Source organism: Podarcis liolepis, assembly GCF_965112155.1.
Source record: "Podarcis liolepis genome assembly, chromosome: 2".
Taxonomy (NCBI): domain Eukaryota; kingdom Metazoa; phylum Chordata; class Lepidosauria; order Squamata; family Lacertidae; genus Podarcis; species Podarcis liolepis.
Genome location: NC_139555.1, coordinates 116,260,774 through 116,283,000, shown reverse-complemented (window position 1 = coordinate 116,283,000; position 22,227 = coordinate 116,260,774). Strand labels below are relative to the sequence as shown.

The 22,227-nt window shown below is 44.3% G+C and overlaps 1 protein-coding gene across 1 annotated transcript in view; it reads left to right on the top strand.

Moving 5' to 3' along the window:
* The first annotated feature begins 4,067 nt into the window (after positions 1–4,067).
* The window catches only part of LOC310701245 (uncharacterized protein), a 37,068-nt gene continuing 18,908 nt past the window's right edge, over positions 4,068–22,227 (top strand). The window contains exons 1-2 of the mRNA XM_083491835.1: positions 4,068–4,206; positions 7,644–8,024. Of these exons, the coding sequence (XP_083347961.1) occupies positions 7,659–8,024 (366 nt within the window). The 5' untranslated portion in view covers positions 4,068–4,206; positions 7,644–7,658. The remainder of the gene's footprint in view (positions 4,207–7,643; positions 8,025–22,227) is intronic.

The following is a 22,227-nucleotide window of genomic DNA, read 5'->3' as shown; positions in this document are numbered from 1 at the left end:
ACAGAAATCATGTGGCGGCGGCACAGTAGCAGCGGGAGGCCCCATTAGCCAAAGTGGTGCTTCAGGTTAAGAACAGTTTCAGGTTAAGAACAGACCTCTGGAACAAATTAAGTACGTAACCAGAGGTACCACTGTATTTAACAACAAGTACTTGAAAGACCAAACCGCGATGTAGCCGTGCTCTTTTCCATCCCTTTCCAAGAATTGCAACAATCTGTTCCTCCAATTGGTTCTCCCTTCACTGCAGTCAACTGAAGGCAGCCAACTATGCCCTGGGGGCCCGATCTTTCTCACTGCCAATGAAAATGAATGAATAGAAGAAGAACCTATGCATGTGTCACCGACAGAAAAACTTTGGATATGCACTCTGTAAAATAATGAAAGTTTACTTCCCCTTCCCCCCCTCTATCCCCACTTCTCAACTCCCCAACCTTATACTGTATGCAACATTATAGTCTGTCTGTGTGTGAATTTTGATGATCTCCAAAGTAACAGAGTAGCTTATAGCTAAGAAGCAAAATAGCTGTTCTAGGTGATAATGTAGCACCCTGCTTGTGGTTAACGCTTAGCTGGAATGAAATATTCAACGCAGCAATAGAGAAATTAAAATAATAATTTATTTGTCAGACAAATAAATGAGAGGCACAGTGGTATATGGTTACCAAGCTCTGGCCTGGCCTCCTGCCATTATGGCCAGCACTTATATTCCCTTAATCCAGCCCCCTTTGCTCCTCCTTTGGCTGCCTCTGTCCAATCAGCCTGGTTGGATTTCCTATTGGCTGATTGCTATAACCAATCCTAAAAGATACACCCATATCCTCCTGTCCTTATATGGAACACAAAGAGCTATATATTGTTACATCTATAAATGACAAATAAGTAGTAATATATCTTACATGTGTCTCAACAAGGAATCTTAATTACCAGCTCACCTCTTGCCCTCCTTGCCCTATTGCCTTCTAAAACAAATGGTTAATCTTAAATTTTTATCTTAAACCTATGTCAAGGATCTTGAGTTTCACATCAACATTGAAAGATCTCCTTCATTTGAAGGTTTCTAAACAAATGCCTGACAACTATATATCAGGACTGCTTGGATGGCGTCTTCCTGTCTGGCAGGGGGGCTAGGCTGGTGGCTGACTTAATTTCAGGATAAATACAACTCTTACAACTATATGAAATAAGAATCTAGCATTTCTTAAATCCTTTGCATAATTACATTTAAGCCAATATATTTAATACATAACACAGGTAGCCTCTTAAAAGGAAAAAGGCCTTTGTAAAGTAGAAAAAGGAACTCAGTAAAAAGGAACTCAGTAAAAAACCGCTTCAAAAGAAGCCTCTTCAGTTTACACCCCCCCCAGCCAGCTGCTTTTCCCATTAGCTCTTCCCAACATTTATTGCCCTCTAACTCTCTCAGTTTAAGAAAGAAACAGCTTTAAAAAAGACTTCCCAAAAATGCTCTCTTTCTGCCAGCTAGATGCTTCTCCATTTGGTCTTTAACCTTAGAAAGAAGATCTGGCTCATTTTACTGGGAGGCACATTGGTATTATTTTACTATTTACTCATTCCTAATTATGTTTATCTCTGCCTTTTTTTTATCTTCTGTAACATGTAGGGTCAGTGTCCTCACTCTCAGTCTGTAATTCCAGCTTTTACGACTTTGAGAATTGTTTTCTGCTATAAATCAAGGGGCCCCTTGTCTAGGAGGAAAACATTGCCAGTGTTCTCTAAACAGCTAGTCTTCTTGCCTGGCATGAAACATTTGAAAATCTAAGCCCATTTAATTTAGGAACCTGATCAAACATTAATAAAATGCAGGCTTATGATTAGATGCCTCAATAGTTCCTTTTTACAGACTACAATGTCCAGACTCTTGGTATTCAAAAGAACCTTACTTTCATAAACATATAACTGAGAAAAATATATTTACAATCTCATGCTTATTCAAACACGGGCATGTTCTCACTTGAATTGTCTTACAGTTTCTTACAAAAGGTTTTTACTTTCACCTCAGCAGTAATTCTGTTTTTGAACTTTTGAGCAGTAATTTTGATCAGCATTTAGTGATCTTCCACTGTTTCACTTCAGACAGATCACACTGACACACAATAGTATCCTGAGACATCTCTCTCAGCAGCACTTCTCCCTCATGCACAGAGAGAGAAAAGAACAGAAAAGCAGTTAAAAACAACAGTTACTGGAATAACAGTCTCAACAGAATGGAATGCCTCCCTCATGTGACTAACACAAATGAGGACTACTGTCAAAGGAAACTCCATCTTAAAACATTCTCATTTATGGAAATTAAACCACCATCCTTAGCACTTTCCCCAGACTTAGAGAAACCAGCGAGCCTTAAAACTAGGAGAGCAAAAAGCTCAAAGATAGAGGGCACTTAGCAGCACCCATAGAGGAGATGATTATGATGTCAGTGAGCTTATTCTGAATAAAACAACCCATTGCTTTGTAGACCTCAGATCTCCAGAGGAGGAAATAAGGGGATTTGTGTCAGGGAACAGCTTCCAAACCCTGCTGCCAATGCATTCTCCTCCTAGCTACACTTGCTATTTGCAGTTCATTGTCTTCTGGATCAGTGCCTTAATCTTTTGTAGATTCTGTATATCAGAGCATAGCCATTGAGGTGTCCCCAGATGTTGTTGTCCAGTTCCCATCAGCTTCAGCCAGCAGGGCAGACAGTCAAGGATGATGGAAGCTGTAATCTGGACCTCACCACCTGGACTCTGCTGCCCTATATCCTTCCCATTGAAACAACCGTGGAAATAAATTTTGGACGCTATAGATTTATCCTGGTCTGGTGCATGCAATGTCTTTTGTTTTGCAGCTGTGTGATTTGTGCTTGTATAGTGGTGGCCATTGGCTATAAACAATAAAATTTATAGATACAGTAGATTGAACTGCAAAAAATAAGTAATAAAATAATAAAACGATTATTTTAATTTTTTTTTGGTCCTCACTCCCAAATGGTGTGTGTGTTTTTGGTTATATTGTGCTTTTGGTTATATTGGGGGTGGGGGGTGGAGAAGTATGAAGGCCAAAACTGCTCCCCTCCTCTGCTAAATGGATGCAGGAGACCAGAGGCAGCGAATGAAAAAGCAGGGAAAGACAAACCCTCCAAGTGCCACTATTTTCCAGGGATGTCCCTGATTTAGAGAAGCTGTCCTGGTTTCTGATTTGATCCCAGAATGTCTCGCTTTTCCTTAGGGTCTCCCTATTTTCATTGAAGAAATGCTGGAGGGAATGGAGTTATCCAACCCACGGGCCCTCTGAAGGCAATCCTGTATAGGAAAGTTTTTTAGGAAGGAAGTCTAAACAGAGTTAAATTTGAGAAAATTAGGATAAGAATGTATATTCGTGTTGAAAAATTAATAAAAAATATTTTTTAAAAAAGGAAAGTTTTTTAATGTTTAATGTTTTATTATGTTTTTTATATATGTTGGAAACTTCCCAGAGTGGCTGGGGCAACGTAATAAGATGTGTGGTGTATAAATAGGAAAAATATATTTATGGAATGGGATGTTCCTATTTTCATGAGAGAAATGTTGGAGGGTTTGGAAAGGTCGGTTGCTGGAGCTAAGTGATTGCATGATCCCAACCAGCAGAGCTGGGAACTGGACTGCCTCCTCCAGCTACGCATTCGAGCTGCAGGCATAGCTGTCAACCTTCCCTTTTTTGCCAGAAATTCCCTTATTCCAGTGCCATTTCTCGCTGCTATCCCGGATTGTTAGATGTCCTGTAGACTGTCCCCGGGACAGGAGAGGCTGCGGATCCCTTATTTTCAAATCTGAAAATTGACAGCTATGGCTGCAAAGTGGCATCGTCCCAGCTTTCTGGGAATATTTGCTGATGAGGAAACCAGTGACTGCACATCGGATCACAAGGAGACTTATTTGTGCAACATTCTGGATAGCATATAAGATGCCAGGTAGATTCCAATGATACAATAAATTTTGAGGGACAGCGCAAGGGGGCGCATCCAGCCTCGCAGCCTCCCAGGGCCCAACCCACAGCCAGCGAGCTCCGATGCTCAGAGAGGCAGGAAACGGGGCCAGCCAGGGGGACTCGAGAGCGGCTGCACTTTCCTGTCCCCCGCCGAGGAGAGCGGAGGAGCAGCGGCCCGTGGCCTGGCGAGTTTCCCCGGAGAGGAGCCGGATTCCGGTGCAGGGACGGAGCGAGGAGTCCGAGGTGCGGGAGGGGGAGGGGGAGGAGGAGGAGAGCAGGTGGGCCTGGCAGGATCAGGCCCCGAGCCCAGCCAGAGGCTGCAGGGCGCCCCCCAACCGGGCAGGAAGGGGAAGGGGCGCAGCTGAGGGGCAGGGCATCTGCAGGAGGGCACAGGGGCAAACATCTCTGGCTCAGGCTGGCACGGACCCTGCCTGAGACCCTGGGGAGCTGCTCCCTTCAGTCCTGAGCTCAAGGGGCAGAATGAGGGGTCCAAGGCAGCTGCTGCTTCGCGGTGGACGATGCATATAGTCTTCCGATGATCAGCCGCGTAGTTGGGGCTTTTGCCTCCCCTCTCCCCTCTCCTCTCAGGGAGCCCAGCCCATTTCGACGGTCCTCCCCACGGCGGAGAGGGAAGGGGAGGCAGGGGGGAGAAAGAAGAGCAGTGCAGCAGGGAGGTGTCCCTCTCACCCTGCAGCCCCCTGACACCCTTTGCAGGCCACTACTCCTTCCCCCCCTCCTCTGCCAGTGCCATTGATAAACCTAACGCCCTCATTTGTGAATTGGTCTGATCGCCTTTGAAAGCTCTCTTTTCTCTTGTAGTAATGATGTCCATCAGATTCATTTAGCAAGGAAATGGCTTATTTTGTCTTCCCCAAATCAAGGTACACTGTGCCTACACATGGAGGCTCTGTTGATCTGTCACGGCTAATAAAACAGCTAATAGATCTTTTCCCCGGAGAATGCACCTGATCTTTTCCGAAGCTGTCAAAGCTAGTGACCTCTTGTCTCTGCGTGTAAATCAGTGAGACAGGCTTAAGCCTGTTTCATTAATTGTTTTATTTCCACCTTCCTCAGTAAGGCTGCAGAGTTTTCAGATGAAGGCTGAGGGTTGAAGTGGGTGACAGTTTAGAGAATGCAGAAGAAAGGAGGATTCTTAAGATGTGTGGCATATGGAAATGAATTAATTATAATAAAAACGTTGAAGACAGTATTGTAAAAGACTGAGGAAGGCAAAATTGAAATTAGCTATTCATGTTCAGATGATTACTCATTTCATTTCTATATTGCTTCATATTTCTAATTTTTTTAATAATAAATTTTATTAAAATTTTCACAAAATCTCCAATCATACAATTTTCCAAATCACATATTTTAACTTTTTGAACCTCCCTCAGCTCCTCTGACAATCATCCGTAATTAAATTTCTACCTTCACATTCCTTAATTATAGTATCGCCTTCAAGTAAAATCTTTCTATCCTCGTTTACATTCTTGCAATATTCCTTATTTTTTTCACAAAGCTTCTTTAAAACACACTAGCGTTGTTTGTTCCTCACATACACTCTTCAAATATTCTCTGAATTTTCCCCAGTCCTCTAGGAACTTGTGGTCTCTTTGAAGTCTGATTTTTCCAGTTAATTTATCTAGTTCTGCGTAATCTGTTAGTTTTGTTCTCCATTCTTCCAAAGTTGGTAATTCTTCTTGTTTCCATTTTTGGGCCATCAATGTTCTCGCTGCTGTTATTGCGTACTGAAAGAGTTTACAGTCCCTCTTATTTATTTCATTTCTAGTTATTCCCAGTAGGAAGGTTTCTGGTTTCTTTACAAAGCTATATTTCAGCATTTTCTTTAACTCATTATATATCATTTCCCAGAGCCCCTTCACTTTCTTACACTCCCACCACATATGAATAAAATTACCCTCTTTCTCTTTACATTTCCAACATTTGTTACAGGTTTTATACATTTTTGCAATTTAACTGGTGTTATATACCATCTGTATACCATTTTCATAACATTTTCTTTTAACATAGTACATGCTGTAAACTTCAGATTTTCATTCCATATTTTTTGCCAGTCTTCCATATCAATACTATACCCTAAATCTCTGGCCCAGTGAATCATTACAGATTTAACTTCCTCATCCATCGTGTGCCATTCCAATAATATTTTATACATTTTTGAGATTATCTTACAATCATTGTTAACAATTTCCGTTTGAAATTTCGAATCTTTTTCTTTATACCCTTTTTCTTTCACATCCTTTTTAAACATATCATTTATCTGGTAGTAGTGCAGCCAATCAAATACATGTTCTTTTACTTGCTCGTATGGCTTCAAGAAAAAAAATCTAATTAGTAATTAGAGAGAAATCTCATTGCAGTTTGTGTCCATAGGATGTTGAGAATATTAACTCTGTAGATCCAGGAGTTCTCTCCTCCTGATAGTCTTAGATTTGATTGTTCTTTCCGATAGTACAGGAGGAGCGAAACATTTATGGGCTTAAAGCTGCATTGATTCTGGAGGCCACATTCCAGTGAGCTTTGAGGCCAATGTATGCACATGCATGCGCACACAGAAAAGAGATGCAGACCATAAAGTCACATGCACACACGCCAGAGGTGCTGCACACACTCACCAGACATGCCATCTAGCATACATACAAGTCTTGCAAACACAATCAGCATGTTTAGACCTTCCAACCCCAGTCTTGGGGGGAGGAGGAATAAGAGCACAAGAAGACCCTGCTGAATTAGCAAGGAGATCTGTGGGAAAAAGACCCTTCAGATTGTTCTTTAGAAATGCTCTTTAAAGAGCAGCCAGAGGGATCATTTATTTTCCTTTTGCCCCATTTCAGCACTGTGCTGGTTTGTGCTGAAATTGGAGTTGAAAAGATCTCTGTAAGGGCCCCTTAGGCATCTTTCTCTCCAGGACAGACAGAGATCTTCATCCTATGATCAGATCAAGAGATGGAAACAGCAGGGACTAGCAGGACACACCCTGAGGCTTGGCAAGCCATATGCAGCCAATGGACTGCAAGTTAGAATATCTTCAGTAAAGAGAGTTTGTGACCATCAAATATAAAATATTTTGGAGTGGGTTGTTTGATTTTGTTGGCCAGTGTTCCTTTTGTCTGTTTGTTTGTTTCTTAGACTGTGCAGATACCATACATTTAAAGCATGTGGCTTCCCCCAGAGAACCACAGGACCTGTAGTTTATTGCTAGAGTTCTCAACACCCCTAACAAACTGCAGCTGGCAGGATTTCTTGGGTGAAGTCATGTACTTTAAGTGTTAGGTGGGTCTGTCACAGCCTTAATCATATACAAAGATCTGTTGCTGCCTTTCCAACATGCTAGAAGTTGCAGCCAGGATCAGCATTCCCTGTCCACTTAACAGGCTCAGTCCTCTCACTGGGTTGTTTTTGGATTTCCCTCCCTCTGCCTTGGTCCCCCCCCCAATAATATTTGTACTTCCATAAATCTTGATGTTTCCCCCAGTCTTTGGATAACTTCCCCTCGTCCCTGGGTGGAGTCATTTGGGTGACATAATGATTGTCATTCACAGCCTGAAAATCAGAAATAGAAAGAGTAATAATATATTTCAAAAACTGGCTAATGGTTAAAATGTGCTTTTGTTTTTATTCTTGGGTTTTATTTTACTTTGTGTCTAATTCTTTTCCAGCAGGGTGGCGTAAAAATGGAAGAGCAGGGACCCAGGAGACCCATTCAAAGGGAGAGACTGAAGTACAAAGGAAAGAAACCTCCTGCCGGCCAAGTTGGGACCATCAGGGATCTTCTGCCTCGGGCAGATTTATGTCAGATTAAGCAGGAGGAAGAGGAGGGGCAGCCGCAGCAGCACTGGGAGGCCCAGAAGCAGGATTTCCTGAAGACGATGCAGCCCCCTCGTTCAGGGTGGGAAACCCCACAGGCTCCCAGTCCTCCCCACTCCGGGGATGGTGTCCTCTCCTTCAGGGGAGCTGCGGATGCCAGTCGGTGGCCCAGTGGGAGAGCAGGGGGAGCAGACCAGACCCTGCTCCCAGACACTGAGGGGCTTCTGGGAAAGGTAAGTGCCCTCCTTCTTGTAAAGAAGCTGGTAAGATGCGGTCTTGACTATGCTACCACTCAGTGGATTTGTAACTGGCTGACTGACCGAACCCAAAGGGTGCTCATCAATGGTTCCTCTTCATCCTGGAGAAGAGTGACTAGTGGGGTGCCACAGGGTTCTGTCTTGGGCCCGGTCTTATTCAACATCTTTATCAATGACTTGGATGATGGACTCAAGGGCATCCTGATCAAATTTGCAGATGACACCAAACTGGGAGGGGTGGCTAACACCCCAGAGGACAGGATGACACTTCAAAACGACCTTGACAGATTGGAGAACTGGGCCAAAACAAACAAGATGAATTTTAACAGGGAGAAATGTAAAGTATTGCACTTGGGCAAAAAAAATGAGAGGCACAAATACAAGATGGGTGACACCTGGCTTGAGAGCAGTACATGTGAAAAGGATCTAGGAGTCTTGGTTGACCACAAACTTGACATGAGCCAACAGTGTGACGTGGCAGCTAAAAAAGCCAATGCAATTCTGGGCTGCATCAATAGGAGTATAGCATCTAGATCAAGGGAAGTAATAGTGCCACTGTATTCTGCTCTGGTCAGACCTCACCTGGAGTACTGTGTCCAGTTCTGGGCGCCACAGTTCAAGAAGGACACTGACAAACTGGAACATGTCCAGAGGAGGGCAACCAAAATGGTCAAAGGCCTGGAAACGATGCCTTATGAGGAACGGCTAAGGGAGCTGGGCATGTTTAGCCTGGAGAAGAGGAGGTTAAGGGGTGATATGATAGCCATGTTCAAATATATAAAAGGATGTCAGATAGAGGAGGGAGAAAGGTTGTTTTCTGCTGCTCCAGAGAAGCGGACACGGAGCAATGGATCCAAACTGCAGGAAAGAAGATTCCACCTAAACATTAGGAAGAACTTCCTGACAGTAAGAGCTGTTCGACAGTGGAATTTGCTGCCAAGGAGTGTGGTGGAGTCTCCTTCTTTGGACGTCTTTAACCAGAGGCTTGACAACCATATGTCACGAGTGCTCTGATGGTTTTCCTGCTTGGCAGGGGGTTGGACTCAATGGCCCTTGTGGTCTCTTCCAACTCTATGATTCTATGATTCCTCTCACCTGGGTTTCCGGCACCTGGAGGTCACAGGTCCAGTGCCTCTAGACATGGAGGTTCTGCTTAGCTTTGGTGGTGAATATTCCTCCTCCCTGCACTTTCTCTCTAATCCACTTTAAAAAGGTTTCCTAGATCAAACCTTACATGGCAGGTTTGCGATCATATCTCCTGCTATTCTTACTTTATCTAAACAGCTGCAGGTGACTCTGAGTTTTATCAGAGCAGAAGCTGTGTCAGAAGAGGTGACCTTCCACCAACCCCCGTTTTCCTCCTCTAAATTGCCTCCATTTCCAAAATGCTCTTTTCTCCCCACTGAGGTAAAAATCTTGGCACGTCTTGCAGCCTCAGCAATCCCATGTGTAGTCGCATTAAATAAGACTGGCCCATCTTGCAAGGTTGTTGCAAGATCTATTAAGATAATGGCCAGGTTCAGATGACTGAATCACAGCCTGAAAAGCTGGGTTAAAAATAGGAACAGTTTTTAATGCATTGCTGCAGCAAAGTTACGCTAAAATCTAAGTTGACCCAAGATTAAAACAAAAAACTATAGCCGCCACCGCATTCTCCTGGCCCCCACAACCAGAATGCATCACTCCAGGAAGGACTCCCACCCAACCTTTAGTGAGAGAGGGGAAAAGAGAAGGACTCTAAATGGGTAGTTGCACAAATTTACCAACTGTGGTCCTGCACTGGCAGCAAGGCTAACAAACAGGGGAGCTGGGAACGTGCTTGTCCCATATCTCCCTGCATCTGCCTCCTGACCTAATTGTCCCAGCTTATCTCATGATTTGGCTGGCCCTGAAGGTGAACTGTGATGAAACCAGACACTCTCTTATGAGCCATAACTAACAAACTTTCCATTTGCCCAAACCAGGGAACTACAGCTGCCAGCTTTGGAACAAGCTGGGATATTAAGCTAACTTCAAACTGTGCTTGGTGAAAACAGGAAACTCTGGCTGATCAGTGGCTTTGTGGTTTGACTGTTCCCACTGTAAAAATAGTAAAAATAGGAAGCCCTGTTGCGTTCAAAGGGGCTGTTTGGACAGAGTCTCTGATCAGCATGCGTAGCAGGACAGGCTTAAAAAGGTAAAGGACCCCTGACCATTAGGTCTAGTTGTCACCGACTCTGGGGTTGTGGTACTCATCTCACTTTATTGGCCGAGGGAGCCGGCATACACCTTCCGGGTCATGTGGCCAGCATGACTAAGCCACTTCTGGCAAACCATAGCAGCGCACGGGAATGCCGTTTACCTTCCCGCCGGAGCGGTACCTATTTATCTACTTGCACTTTGACGTGCTTTTGAACTGCTAGGTTGGCAGGAGCAGGGACCGAGCAACGGAAGCTCACCTCACCCGGTCGCGGGGATTCGAACCGCCAACCTTCTTATTGGCAAGTCCTAGGCTGTGTGGTTTAACCCACAACGCCACCCGCGTCCCAGGACAGGCTTAGGAAGCTATTATTATTATTATTATTATTATTATTTGCATCCTGCCTATCTGACTGGGTTGCCTCTGCCCATCTGGGTAGCTTCCAACAAAATAAAAACCGTCAAAAATTTCCTTGTAAAAGGCTGCCTTCGGAAGTCTTCCATTTTGTAGAAATGGCCTTCGGTTTTAAAGAATTGCCCTCTTTTCGGAATCATGTGGTGTAAACATGTATGTTGTCCTCTAGGTCCAAACACACAGAGACTCACACATAGTAGGAACAAGCAGTGCTTTAAAGTGCTTATCTTGCAAACTCGCCATTTAAGTTGTTTACTCCTGACCGAAGTTCCTGTTTCCCAAAAGGACAGGAGGGGGAGCAGAGGAGGAAACGGATGGGTTTGAAGGCTCTTTCTGCCTCTCTCCCCTGAGAAACAAGAGCAAAGGGTTTTTGCAGGGCAGGAGGACATCGGAGGAGGCAGTGAGGGCAGAGGGAGCAGTGGGCGGATCCACCGCCTCTCCCAGGGGGTCCAGATGCAAGCAAGGGGCTTCCTTCTTCTCCATGCAAGGGCCACCCATGTATTCAGAGCAGTCCTTTGCAGATTAACTCTTAACTTCCAAGGGATCTACTCTCAGGCCACTAATGTGCATACCATGCCAGCCTTAGGAAGGGTGGTGGGACAGGCAGGTGAAAGGAATTGCCAAAGGTGTTTGAAAATGGGTGGGGGCTCTTGGGAAGGGGCTGCCCAATTGGGGCTTCTTCAGGGGCAGCAGAATGTCTTGGGCAGGAGAATCCCTGCAGGGGCTCTCAGACTCCCTTGGCTTCTTCTTCCCTCCCTCCCAGGAAGCTGCAACTTGCTCTGAATTCTGCGCTCCTCGGAAAGCTGAACCTGCAAACCTAGCTGAGACTGAACCTGCAACCCTGGCCAGGATGGAAGGAGGAAGATGGACGGTTGACCTGGTCAGGCTGTCTCCCGCATCCCTCCCCACAACCTCTGAGCATTCCCTCCCAGGACCCTTGGAGAAATCTGGTGAGTTCCAGGGGAGAGGAGATGGGGACAGGGATAGAGGGATGGTGGCGGGAGAAAGCGGAATAGATGGAGAGGAGACAAATGGAAGGAAGTTCCTGACAGGAAGAAGGAACGGGTGAGGCCTTCTCCGGAGCAGCTCTTTTTTTTTTATAAAGTTTTTATTGGTTTTACAAATTTTTTTTAAGACAATACAAACATATAAAAAGACATACAAACACGTATAATTTCATAACCTTTTTTTTCATAAACCGTGTTTCTCAGACTTCCCCATACCTCCCCTTTCTGCATCCCAATGTCCAAAAGTTTTTAGCAACTCTAAATATATCTGTCAATCCTCTGTCCTCTTAGTCTTTCCTTCAACCTAGTCTTATATCGCTGTAACCCTTTCTTACTCAAACCTCGACATTCTAACATTCATCAAGTTTATAATAGTCCTTAAGGTAGATTTTGAATTTCTTCCATTCTTCTTCCGCCGTCTCCTTTCCCTGATCGCGGATTCTGCCAGTCATCTCAGCTAATGTCATATAGTCCATCACTTTCATCTGCCATTCTTCCAGGGTGGGTAAATCTTGTGTCTTCCAATACTTTGCGATGAGTATTCTTGCTGCTGTTGTAGCATACATAAAGAAAGTTCTGTCCTTCTTTGACACCAATTGGCCGACAATGCCCAAGAGAAAGGCCTCTGGTTTTTTAGAGAAAGTAAATTTAAGTATCTTTTTCATTTCATTGTATATCATTTCCCAGAAAGCCTTAATCTTCGGGCATGTCCACCAAAGGTGATAGAAAGTACCTTCAGTTTCTTTACATTTCCAACACTTATTATCAGGCAAATGATAGATTTTTGCTAGCTCGACTGGGGTCATGTACCACCTGTATATCATTTTCATAATGTTTTCCTTTAAGGCATTACATGCCGTGAATTTAATACCGGTGTTCCACAACCATTCCCAGTCAGCAAACATAATGTTATGACCAATGTCCTGTGCCCACTTAATCATAGCCGATTTAACTGTTTCATCTTGTGTATTCCATTTCAGCAGCAAATTAACTCCGGAGCAGCTCTTTGTTTCTTGAATCCTTTTCCTAAAGTAGTGGGGACAGATTTTCTTCCTCCAGGCTTTGAAACCTTAGGTGTTATTTCCATGGCAGGAATAATTGATGATAATGATGTTGCACACCAATCCTGAACAATGGGTGAAGGGGAATGGAAATGTTTCCCATAATTATTTATAATTAATGTATTTAAATGGTTTCTATTACCTTTATTTTTTATAGACAGAGTCAGAATGATACATTCCACCAGCATCAAAACACAATAAATGCATGCACCTCCCCAGTTTGGTGGGCTTAAGGGACAAAGGACCAGTTATCATGATACACGATTCCTGTGGCTGGAGGCTCTGCACTTAGGATTGGGCATATAAAGTCCAAGAGTGTCTGGTATTATAAGCAAATTGTGTAAACTTGCCAATCTTACAGACTGGGGTTGTTTGTGAGAGTGAGTGAGTGGGATAATAATTTTAGCGCCCCTTGGTTCTCCCGCACAGACACGAGACAACTCCAGTAGTAATTATCTCAGGTTTATTGCTCAAACTCACAAATCACTGTGGAGCTCAGTCTTCGGCCTGTTCATCCCAGCTTGCAGTTGCCGAGTCCTCCAGCAAAGAAGCCCCCACTTTCACTTTCTTTTCCCCTCTTCTTGCAGATTCTCTTGAGCCTACGATTTTTTGGACATGCTATTTCCAGGGTCTCTGTGTCAGAGCTCAAACCGGAGATAACAGTCTGTGCCCCCCCCCCGGCACCCCCTCTTCCTGCTCTTTGTTCTTTGCTCCTGCTGCAGCTTGGCTGCTCCTCCTCTGCTTCTCATTCCAACTGAATCACATCTCTTGCCTTCTCAGGCTCTGTCAGCGGAGGCACGAGAGGCTTGAGATTCACGGAGCTGACACCCTGTAATTTTGTCCGTCCCTAAGCTTCCATGGAGATACTGTGGTACAACCTTGGTGCAAATTTGAAAATAAGTACACAAAGCCAACAAAGAGACTCAGAGGTTTATAGTGGCACCAGCTTTCCTGGTCAAGAGTCCACTAAGTGCCACAGAAGCTTAGGCAATAATACATTTATCAGCCTTTAAGGGCTGCAAAGATGAATCAACAGAAGCATAGTTCATCTATGGACTTCCATCCTACAGGAGACAGTGATGGCCAGCAACTTGGATAGCTTGAAAAAAAGGATAAGACTGACGTCTCTGCTCTGCCCTCGCGGTCCTAGGCAATAATGCTTCTTAATACTAGTTTCTGGAAAGCACAGGAAGGCAGAGAAGACTCTTGTGCTCCAATCCTGCTTGCCGGTTTCCCACAGGCATCTGGTTGGCCTCTGTGAGAAGAGGATGCTGGACTAGGTGGGCCTTTGCCTGATCCAGAAGGCTCTTCTTAGGTTCCAATATAGTGCAACATTTTTACAGTTACATATAGCACTTCAGTTTTACTGATTTCACAATGGAGACACTGTTACTTTAGTCTGTGATCATTCACTTGAGAAAGAGAAATAGAGATGTGTCTAATAAACCAGTTCCAGCATAGATCTGTATTATAAAATGAAGATGCCTTAGTAAGTGTGAATGGAGTGATCATGTATTGCTCTTGCCATTATCTTGCCATTATTAGCTTTCGTAAAATTTGGAACCTCTAGAGGATAGTGGAGAATGAAGGTGTTACAATGAGAGAAGGTGCAGACTGGGATTGACAGTTGTTCAGTTCCATTTTTGTCTTTCTTGAAAGTCTAACAGGATTCTCTTTCCTCCCAGACTCCCAAACAGGTGAGGAAGATGAAAGTCAGAATTCTATGGAGCCACCTGTGAATTTATGCGAAAGAACAAAGAAATTGAGGATACAACAACAAACTCACAAAAGAAAGAAAGGATTTGAATGTACGGAATGTGGAAAGAGCTTCAGTCGAAGTGGAAAACTTAGAATACACCAACAAACTCACACAGGGGAGAAAACATTTAAATGTATTGAATGTGGAAAGAGCTTCAGTCGAAATGATGCACTAAGAATACACCAACGAACTCACACGGGGAAGAAACCTTTTAAATGTATTGAATGTGGGAAGAGTTTCAGCAAAAGTGGAACACTTAGAATACATCAACGAACTCATACGGGGGAGAAACCATTTAAATGTATTGAATGTGGAAAGTGCTTCAGTCAAAGTGGAGATCTTAGAATACATCAACGAACTCACACAGGAGAAAAACCATTTAAATGTGTGGACTGTGGAAAGAGCTTCAGTCGAAGTGGCACACTTAAAAGTCATCAGCGAAGTCATACAGGAGAGAAACCATTTAAATGTATGGAGTGCGTTAAGAGCTTCAGTCAAAGTAGACTCCTTAGAAGGCATCAGCTAATTCATACGGGAGAGAAACGATTTAAATGTATTGAATGTGGAAAGAGCTTCATTCAGAATGGACACCTTAGAATACATCAACGAACTCACACAGGAGAAAAACCATTTAAATGTATGCAGTGTGGAAAGAGCTTCAGTCATAACGGAGCACTTAAAGTACATGAACAAATTCACACGGGGGAGAAACCATTTAAATGTATTGAATGTGGAAAGAGCTTCGGTGAAAGTGGGAAACTTAGAATACATCAATGAACTCACATGGAAGAGAAACCATTTAAATGTATTGAATGTGGAAATAGCTTCAGTGAAAGTAGACTCCTTAGAAGGCATCAGCTAATTCATACGGGAGAGAAACGATTTAAATGTATTGAATGTGGAAAGAGCTTCAGTGAAAGTGGAGCATTTAGAATACATCAACGAACTCATACGGGGGAGAAACCATTTAAATGTATTGAATGTGGAAAGTGCTTCAGTCAAAGTAGACTCCTTAGAAGGCATCAGCTAATTCATACGGGAGAGAAACGATTTAAATGTATTGAATGTGGAAAGAGCTTCATTCAGAATGGACACCTTAGAATACATCAACGAACTCACACAGGAGAAAAACCATTTAAATGTATGCAGTGTGGAAAGAGCTTCAGTCATAACGGAGCACTTAAAGTACATGAACAAATTCATACGGGGGAGAAACCATTTAAATGTATTGAATGTGGAAAGAGCTTCGGTGAAAGTGGGAAACTTAGAAGACATCAACGAACGCACATGGAAGAGAAACCATTTAAATGTATTGAATGTGGAAAGAGCTTCAGTCATAACGGAGCACTTAAAGTACATGAACAAATTCATACGGGGGAGAAACCATTTAAATGTATTGAATGTGGAAAGAGCTTCAGTCGTAGTGAAACACTTAGAAGACATCAACGAACTCACACGGGGGAGAAACCATTTAAATGTATTGAATGTGGAAATAGCTTCAGTCGTACTGAAACACTTAGAATACATCAACGAACTCATTTCATAGAATCATAGAGGTGGAAGAGACCACAAGGGCCATCGAGTCCAACCCCCTGCCAAGCAGGAAACACCATCAGAGCACTCCTGACATATGGTTGTCAAGCCTCTGCTTAAAGACCTCCAAAGAAGGAGACTCCACCACACTCCTTGGCAGCAAATTCCACTGTCGAACAGCTCTTACTGTCAGGAAGTTCTTCCTAATGTTTAGGTGAAATCTTCTTTCTTGTAGTTTGGCTCCATTGCTCCGTGTCCGCTTCTCTGGAGCAGCAGAAAACAACCTTTCTCCCTCCTCTATGTGACATCCTTTTATATATTTGAACATGGCTATCATATCACCCCTTAACCTCCTCTTCTCCAGGCTAAACATGCCCAGCTCCCTTAGCCGTTCCTCATAAGGCATCGTTTCCAGGCCTTTGACCATTTTGGTTGCCCTCCTCTGGACACGTTCCAGTTTGTCAGTGTCCTTCTTGAATTGTGGTGCCCAGAACTGGACACAGTACTCCAGGTGAGGTCTGACCAGAGCAGAATACAGTGGCACTATTACTTCCCTTGATCTAGATGCTATACTCCTATTGATGCAGCCCAGAATTGCATTGGCTTTTTTAGCTGCCGCGTCACACTGTTGGCTCATGTCAAGATTGTGGTCAACCAAGACTCCTAGATCCTTTTCACATGTACTGCTCTCAAGCCGGGTGTCACCCATCTTGTATTTGTGCCTCTCATTTTTTTTGCCCAAGTGCAATAGTTTACATTTTTCCCTGTTAAAATTCATCTTGTTTGTTTTTGCCCAGTTCTCTAATTTGTCAAGGTCGTTTTGAAGTGTGATCCTGTCCTCTGGGGTGTTAGCCACCCCTCCCAGTTTGGTGTCATCTGCAAATTTGATCAGAATGCCCTTGAGTCCATCATCCAAGTCGTTGATAAAGATGTTGAATAAGACCGGGCCCAAGACAGAACCCTGTGGCACCCCACTAGTCACTCTTCTCCAGGATGAAGAGGAACCATTGATGAGCACCCTTTGGGTTCGGTCAGTCAGCCAGTTACAAATCCACTGAGTGGTAGCATAGTCAAGACCGCATCTTACCAGCTTCTTTACAAGAATATCATGGGGCACCTTGTCAAATGCCTTGCTGAAATCAAGGTAGGCTACATCCACTGCGTTCCCTTCATCTACCAGGCTTGTAATTCTGTCAAAAAACGAGATCAGGTTAGTCTGACATGACTTATTTTTCAGAAATCCATGCTGACTATTGGTGATCACAGCATTCCTTTCTAGGTGCTCACAGACTGTTTGCTTAATGATCTGCTCCAGAATTTTCCCTGCTATTGATGTCAGACTGACTGGGCGGTAATTATTTGGGTCCTCTCTTTTCCCCTTTTTGAAAATAGGGACAACATTTGCCCTCCTCCAGTCTGCCGGGACTTCGCCTGTTCTCCAGGAATTCTCAAAGATGACTGCCAGTGGTTCTGAGATCACATTTGCCAGTTCTTTTAATACTCTTGGATGCAGTTCATCTGGCCCTGGAGACTTGAATACATCTAAACTAGCCAAGTATTCTTGTACTATCTCCTTAGTTATTCTGGGCTGTGTTTCCTTTGCTGAATCATTTGCTCCAAATTCTTCAGGTCGGGCATTGTTTTCTTTATCGGAGAAGACTGAGGCAAAGAAGGCATTGAGGAGTTCAGCCCTTTCTGTGTCCCCTGTTTGCATTTCACCATCTTCTCCTCTGAGTGACCCCACTGTTTCTTTGTTTTTCCTTTTGCTACGAACATACCCATAAAAGCCTTTTTTGTTGCTTTTAACCTCTCTAGCAAGCCTGAGTTCATTCTGTGCTTTAGCTTTTCTGACTTTGTGTCTACACGTGCTGGCTACTTGTTTGAATTCCTCTTTGGTGGTTTCCCCCCTTTTCCATTTTTTGTACACATCCTTTTTTAATCTTAACTCAGTTAAAAGTTCTTTAGATAGCCACCCTGGCTTCTTTAAGCACCTTCCATGTTTCCGTCTCATTGGTATTGCCTGACGTTGTGCTTTTACTATCTCCCTCTTAACAAACTCCCAGCCATCATGAACTCCCTTTCCTTTTAGTATTACTGTCCATGGGATCTCACCCAGCACTTCCCTAAGTTTTATGAAGTCGGTTTTCTTAAAGTCAAGAAATTGAGTCCTAGAATGCTTGGCTGCTCCTTTCCACTGTATAGTAAACTTCAGAAGAGCATGATCACTCGCGCCTAATGATCCTTCCACTTCTACCCCACTAACCAGGTCATCAACATTGGTTAGGACCAGATCTAAAATGGATGTTCCTCTTGTTGCTTCTCCCACTTTCTGGACAATGAAGTTGTCTGCAAGGCCAGTGAGGAATCTGTTTGACCTTAAGCTCTTGGCTGAGTTTGACATCCAACAAATATCCGGGTAATTGAAGTCCCCCATTACTACTATCTCCCTTCCTTTTGCATGCTTGGCCATCTGTTCCAGGAAGGCATCATCTATGTCCTCCGTTTGGCTTGGGGATCTATAGTAAACTCCCACAATGAGATCTCTGTTATTCTTCTCTCCCTTAATTTTGACCCAAATGCTCTCACTTTGGCTTTGAGCTTCTAAATCTTGGATCTCTTCACAGGTATACACATCCCTGACATATAACGCCACTCCTCCTCCTTTCTTGTCTGGTCTGTTTCTCTGAAATAGATTGCATCCCCCCATTATTACATTCCAATCGTGGGACTTATCCCACCAGATTTCAGTGATGCCTATTATGTCATATTTAGTTTGCTGTACCAAGAGCTCAAGCTCATCTTGTTTATTTCCCATGCTTTGTGCATTAGTGTACAGACACTGAAGTCCATTAATCATTCCCTCGTGTCTCTTATTTAAGGATTTTTTCCTCCCACCACTAGGTCTGCGTGCTGTTTGCTCCATTCTATGACATTTGGATGATCATCTTCATCGATTGATAGACTCCTACCTTCAGGAGCACTGTCTCCCTCCCCCACATTAGTCAGTTTAAAGCCCTCCTGATGAGGTTTCTGAGATTTTTGGCAAAAACATTTCTCCCAACCGTTGTGAGGTGCAACCCATCGCTTGCCAGAAGTCCATCTTCAAGAAACTGCAGTCCGTGATCTAAGAATCCAAACTGTTCCTGTTTACACCATTTGCGAAGCCAGCTGTTCACTTCCACTATTTCCCCCTCTCTCCCTGGGCCACGTCGTTCAACTGGGAGGACAGATGAGATGACAATTTGTGCATTTGTTGCTTCAATTTCCTGCCGAGAGCCTTGTAGTCTCTTTTGATCTTCTGGAGGCTATTGCTTGCAGTGTCATTGGTTCCCACATGAACCAAGAGGAAGGGGTATTTGTCAGTGGGTTTTATGATTCCTTGCAGTCGTTCAGTTACATCTTGGATCTTAGCCCCGGGGAGACAGCACACTTCCCGAGACATCTTGTCAGGCCCACAGATCACTGCTTAAATGTATGCAGTGTGGAAAGAGCTTCAGTCATAACGGAGCACATAAAGTACATGAACAAATTAACACGGGGGAGAAACCATTTAAATGTATTGAATGTGGAAAGTGCTTCAGTCGATATGAAATCCTTAGAATACATCAAAGAACTCACACTGGGGAGAAACCATTTAAATGTATTGAATGTGGAAAGAGCTTCAGTGAAAGTAGAACACTTAGAATACACCAACGAACTCACACGGGAGAGAAACCATTTAAATGTGTGGATAGTGGAAAGAGCTTCAGTCGAAGTGGCACACTTAAAAGTCATCAGCGAAGTCATACAGGAGAGAAACCATTTAAATGTATGGAGTGCGGTAAGAGCTTCAGTCAAAGTGGACACCTTAGAAGACATCAGCTAACTCACACACAATGTGTTCGCGGCGCGCGGGATCACGGCCCCCCTCGCCCGCCTCCGGCCCGCTCCCCTCCCCCTGCGCGCTGCCCTAGCCGTGCGGGTCTCCTCCCCCTGCGCCGCCATCTCCTTTCCACATCCTAGGAGCCGCGGTCCGCCTTCCGCCCCCGGGCCGCGGCTCCCAGCCCGGGCTGGCCTCCGCCTTCTGGGACGCGCGCCCACCCCCGCGGCCCCCCAAACTTCGGAGCAACTCTCCAGACGCTTCTCCCCCGCCTCGGTCTCCCTCCTTTCCACTTCTCTTCCCCCCTTCCTTCCCTCTTTCTTTCTCTTTCTCTCCCACCCGCCTTTCCTTCTATTAACGTTCCTTTCCCCTTCCCACGTAGAACAGTCCCTGCAAATAAAAACCTAGCATATTTGGAAGAGGGATGCTAGCCTAACCATTACCTTCTATGCTGTTACTATTTTTTATTTTTTTTTACATAAGTAAAAAGTGACCTTTCCCCATCTGGCATGGTGGTGTGCCTCGAGATTTTTTTCATGAAACAACTGTGCCTTTGCCCAAAAAAGGTTGGGAAACACTGCACTACTTACACCAAGAAACTCATAAAGGGGGAAATCAGATGTAAATGCATGGAATGATGTTTTAGTTTTTGTACTTAAATTTGTATACACATATGTATGTATTAAAGTAATGAAGGTCATATATACTAAATGTACAAAATAAGTGGCAACTTTTTGCTAGATAAACAGGGAGGGAGTGTGAATCTGGAATGCTCAAGGTGTGTGTTGAATCTGTTTAGTTTTCAGGTCTGCCTTTCACTGCCAAAATGATGGGCTGCCTTTGTCTTGTAGATCAGTATTCCAGGCGCTCATTACTTGAACTTTGCATAACCCATTGAAGACCTTTTTACTGATAGCATTTTCCAGCTGAATGAAAGGTCCCTGTGTTAAATGTTCATTTGGTATTGCTTTTGAAACTCATCTCCTTTTTTCTGTGCTCTTGTATACCTGTGTAGAGCTGTTTTTATTAAATATTTTCTGCATTGGCTTTTGACCTGTGGAAGGTGACCAGTGAGGGTGTTTTTTGTGTTCCTTAGTTCACAGAAATGTTTTAAAGGAATGTGGAAGAATTAGGGCTAAGGGAGGTTAGTGAAAGGGACTGAGGAGTGGGAGACTGATTTGTTGTGAATGTGGGAGGTGGAGAGGGAGAGAAAAGAGAGGTCCGTTATTTGGTCAGGGCTGTGGCTAAAGGCCTTGGTCCAGCTTTTCTGGGAATTGTAGTCTCAGGGTGTCCAATTGTAGTTGGCTGAGGAGGCTCAGAAACTTCTGAGAGGTTCCTCCCAGAACTACAGTTCCCAGAGTTCCTAGGAAGTGAAGATGGCTGTGAAGTCTCTGGACAGGGGTCAGCAACCTAAGGGCCACGGGCTGGTTCTGACCCAAATGGGTTCTGGATCCGGCCCACGGAAGGTCCAGAAATCACATCATGGTTCTGATTCATATAGTTTGGGCTGCACCATTCTTCTCTCTCTTTTTCTCTTCCTGATGGCGGCGCCTCCTCCCTCCCTTCTGGCTTCTCCCTGCCCTGCGGAGGAAGGGGGCTAGCCTATGATTGGTGCCAGCAGCATTGTTTCCCTGTGATTGGTTGCAGAGTTCTTTCCTCCTCCCTCCCTCCTCCTAGAGCCGAGGGCCTGGGCTTTGTTTGTGCCAGCATGGTTGCTCGACAGCCGCCATTTAAGGCAGCCCCTCTCCGGTCCTCAACTGGCTCACTGCTCCTGCCGCTGCAGCGAGTGGTTCTGTTCTGAGACACCCTCCCCAGGTTCTGGGGTGTATGAAGCCTTGTTTACCTGTTTTTAACTCCGCTACCGAAAGCGTCTCCCCCTCCAGGACAGGAGAGCGGAGAACACGCGTCTTGCAGAAGGAACCGCTCGCTGCATTCGGTAGCCCAGTTAAAAACAGGGAATCAAGGCTTCATACACCCCAGAACCCTGGGAGGGTGTCTCAGAACGGAATAGATATGCTGCAGTGCAGAACTGGGACCTTCAGAACTTTATTGTTTTTTTGTTTAATCTTTGGATCGTGTAGTAACGAAAGAATGCGCACTCATACTCCGTCCCGCGGCGAGGTTTGAGGACAGTGATCTGGCCCTCGACTTTAAAAGGTTGCTGAGCCCTGTCTCTGGGGGTGCAAAAAAGAATTTGGAAGTGTTTGTTTTCATTCTTGGGGGCCATGCTATTTGGCAACCCTCTCTTTTTCAAGAGCTAATTTCAGGGCTATGAGAGCCTAAGGAGAAACCTTTTGTTTGTTTTTAATAAAAAAACCCTTCAAAATGTGACAAATGTTTGTGGGGGCTCCATCTGTTGTTGCTGCT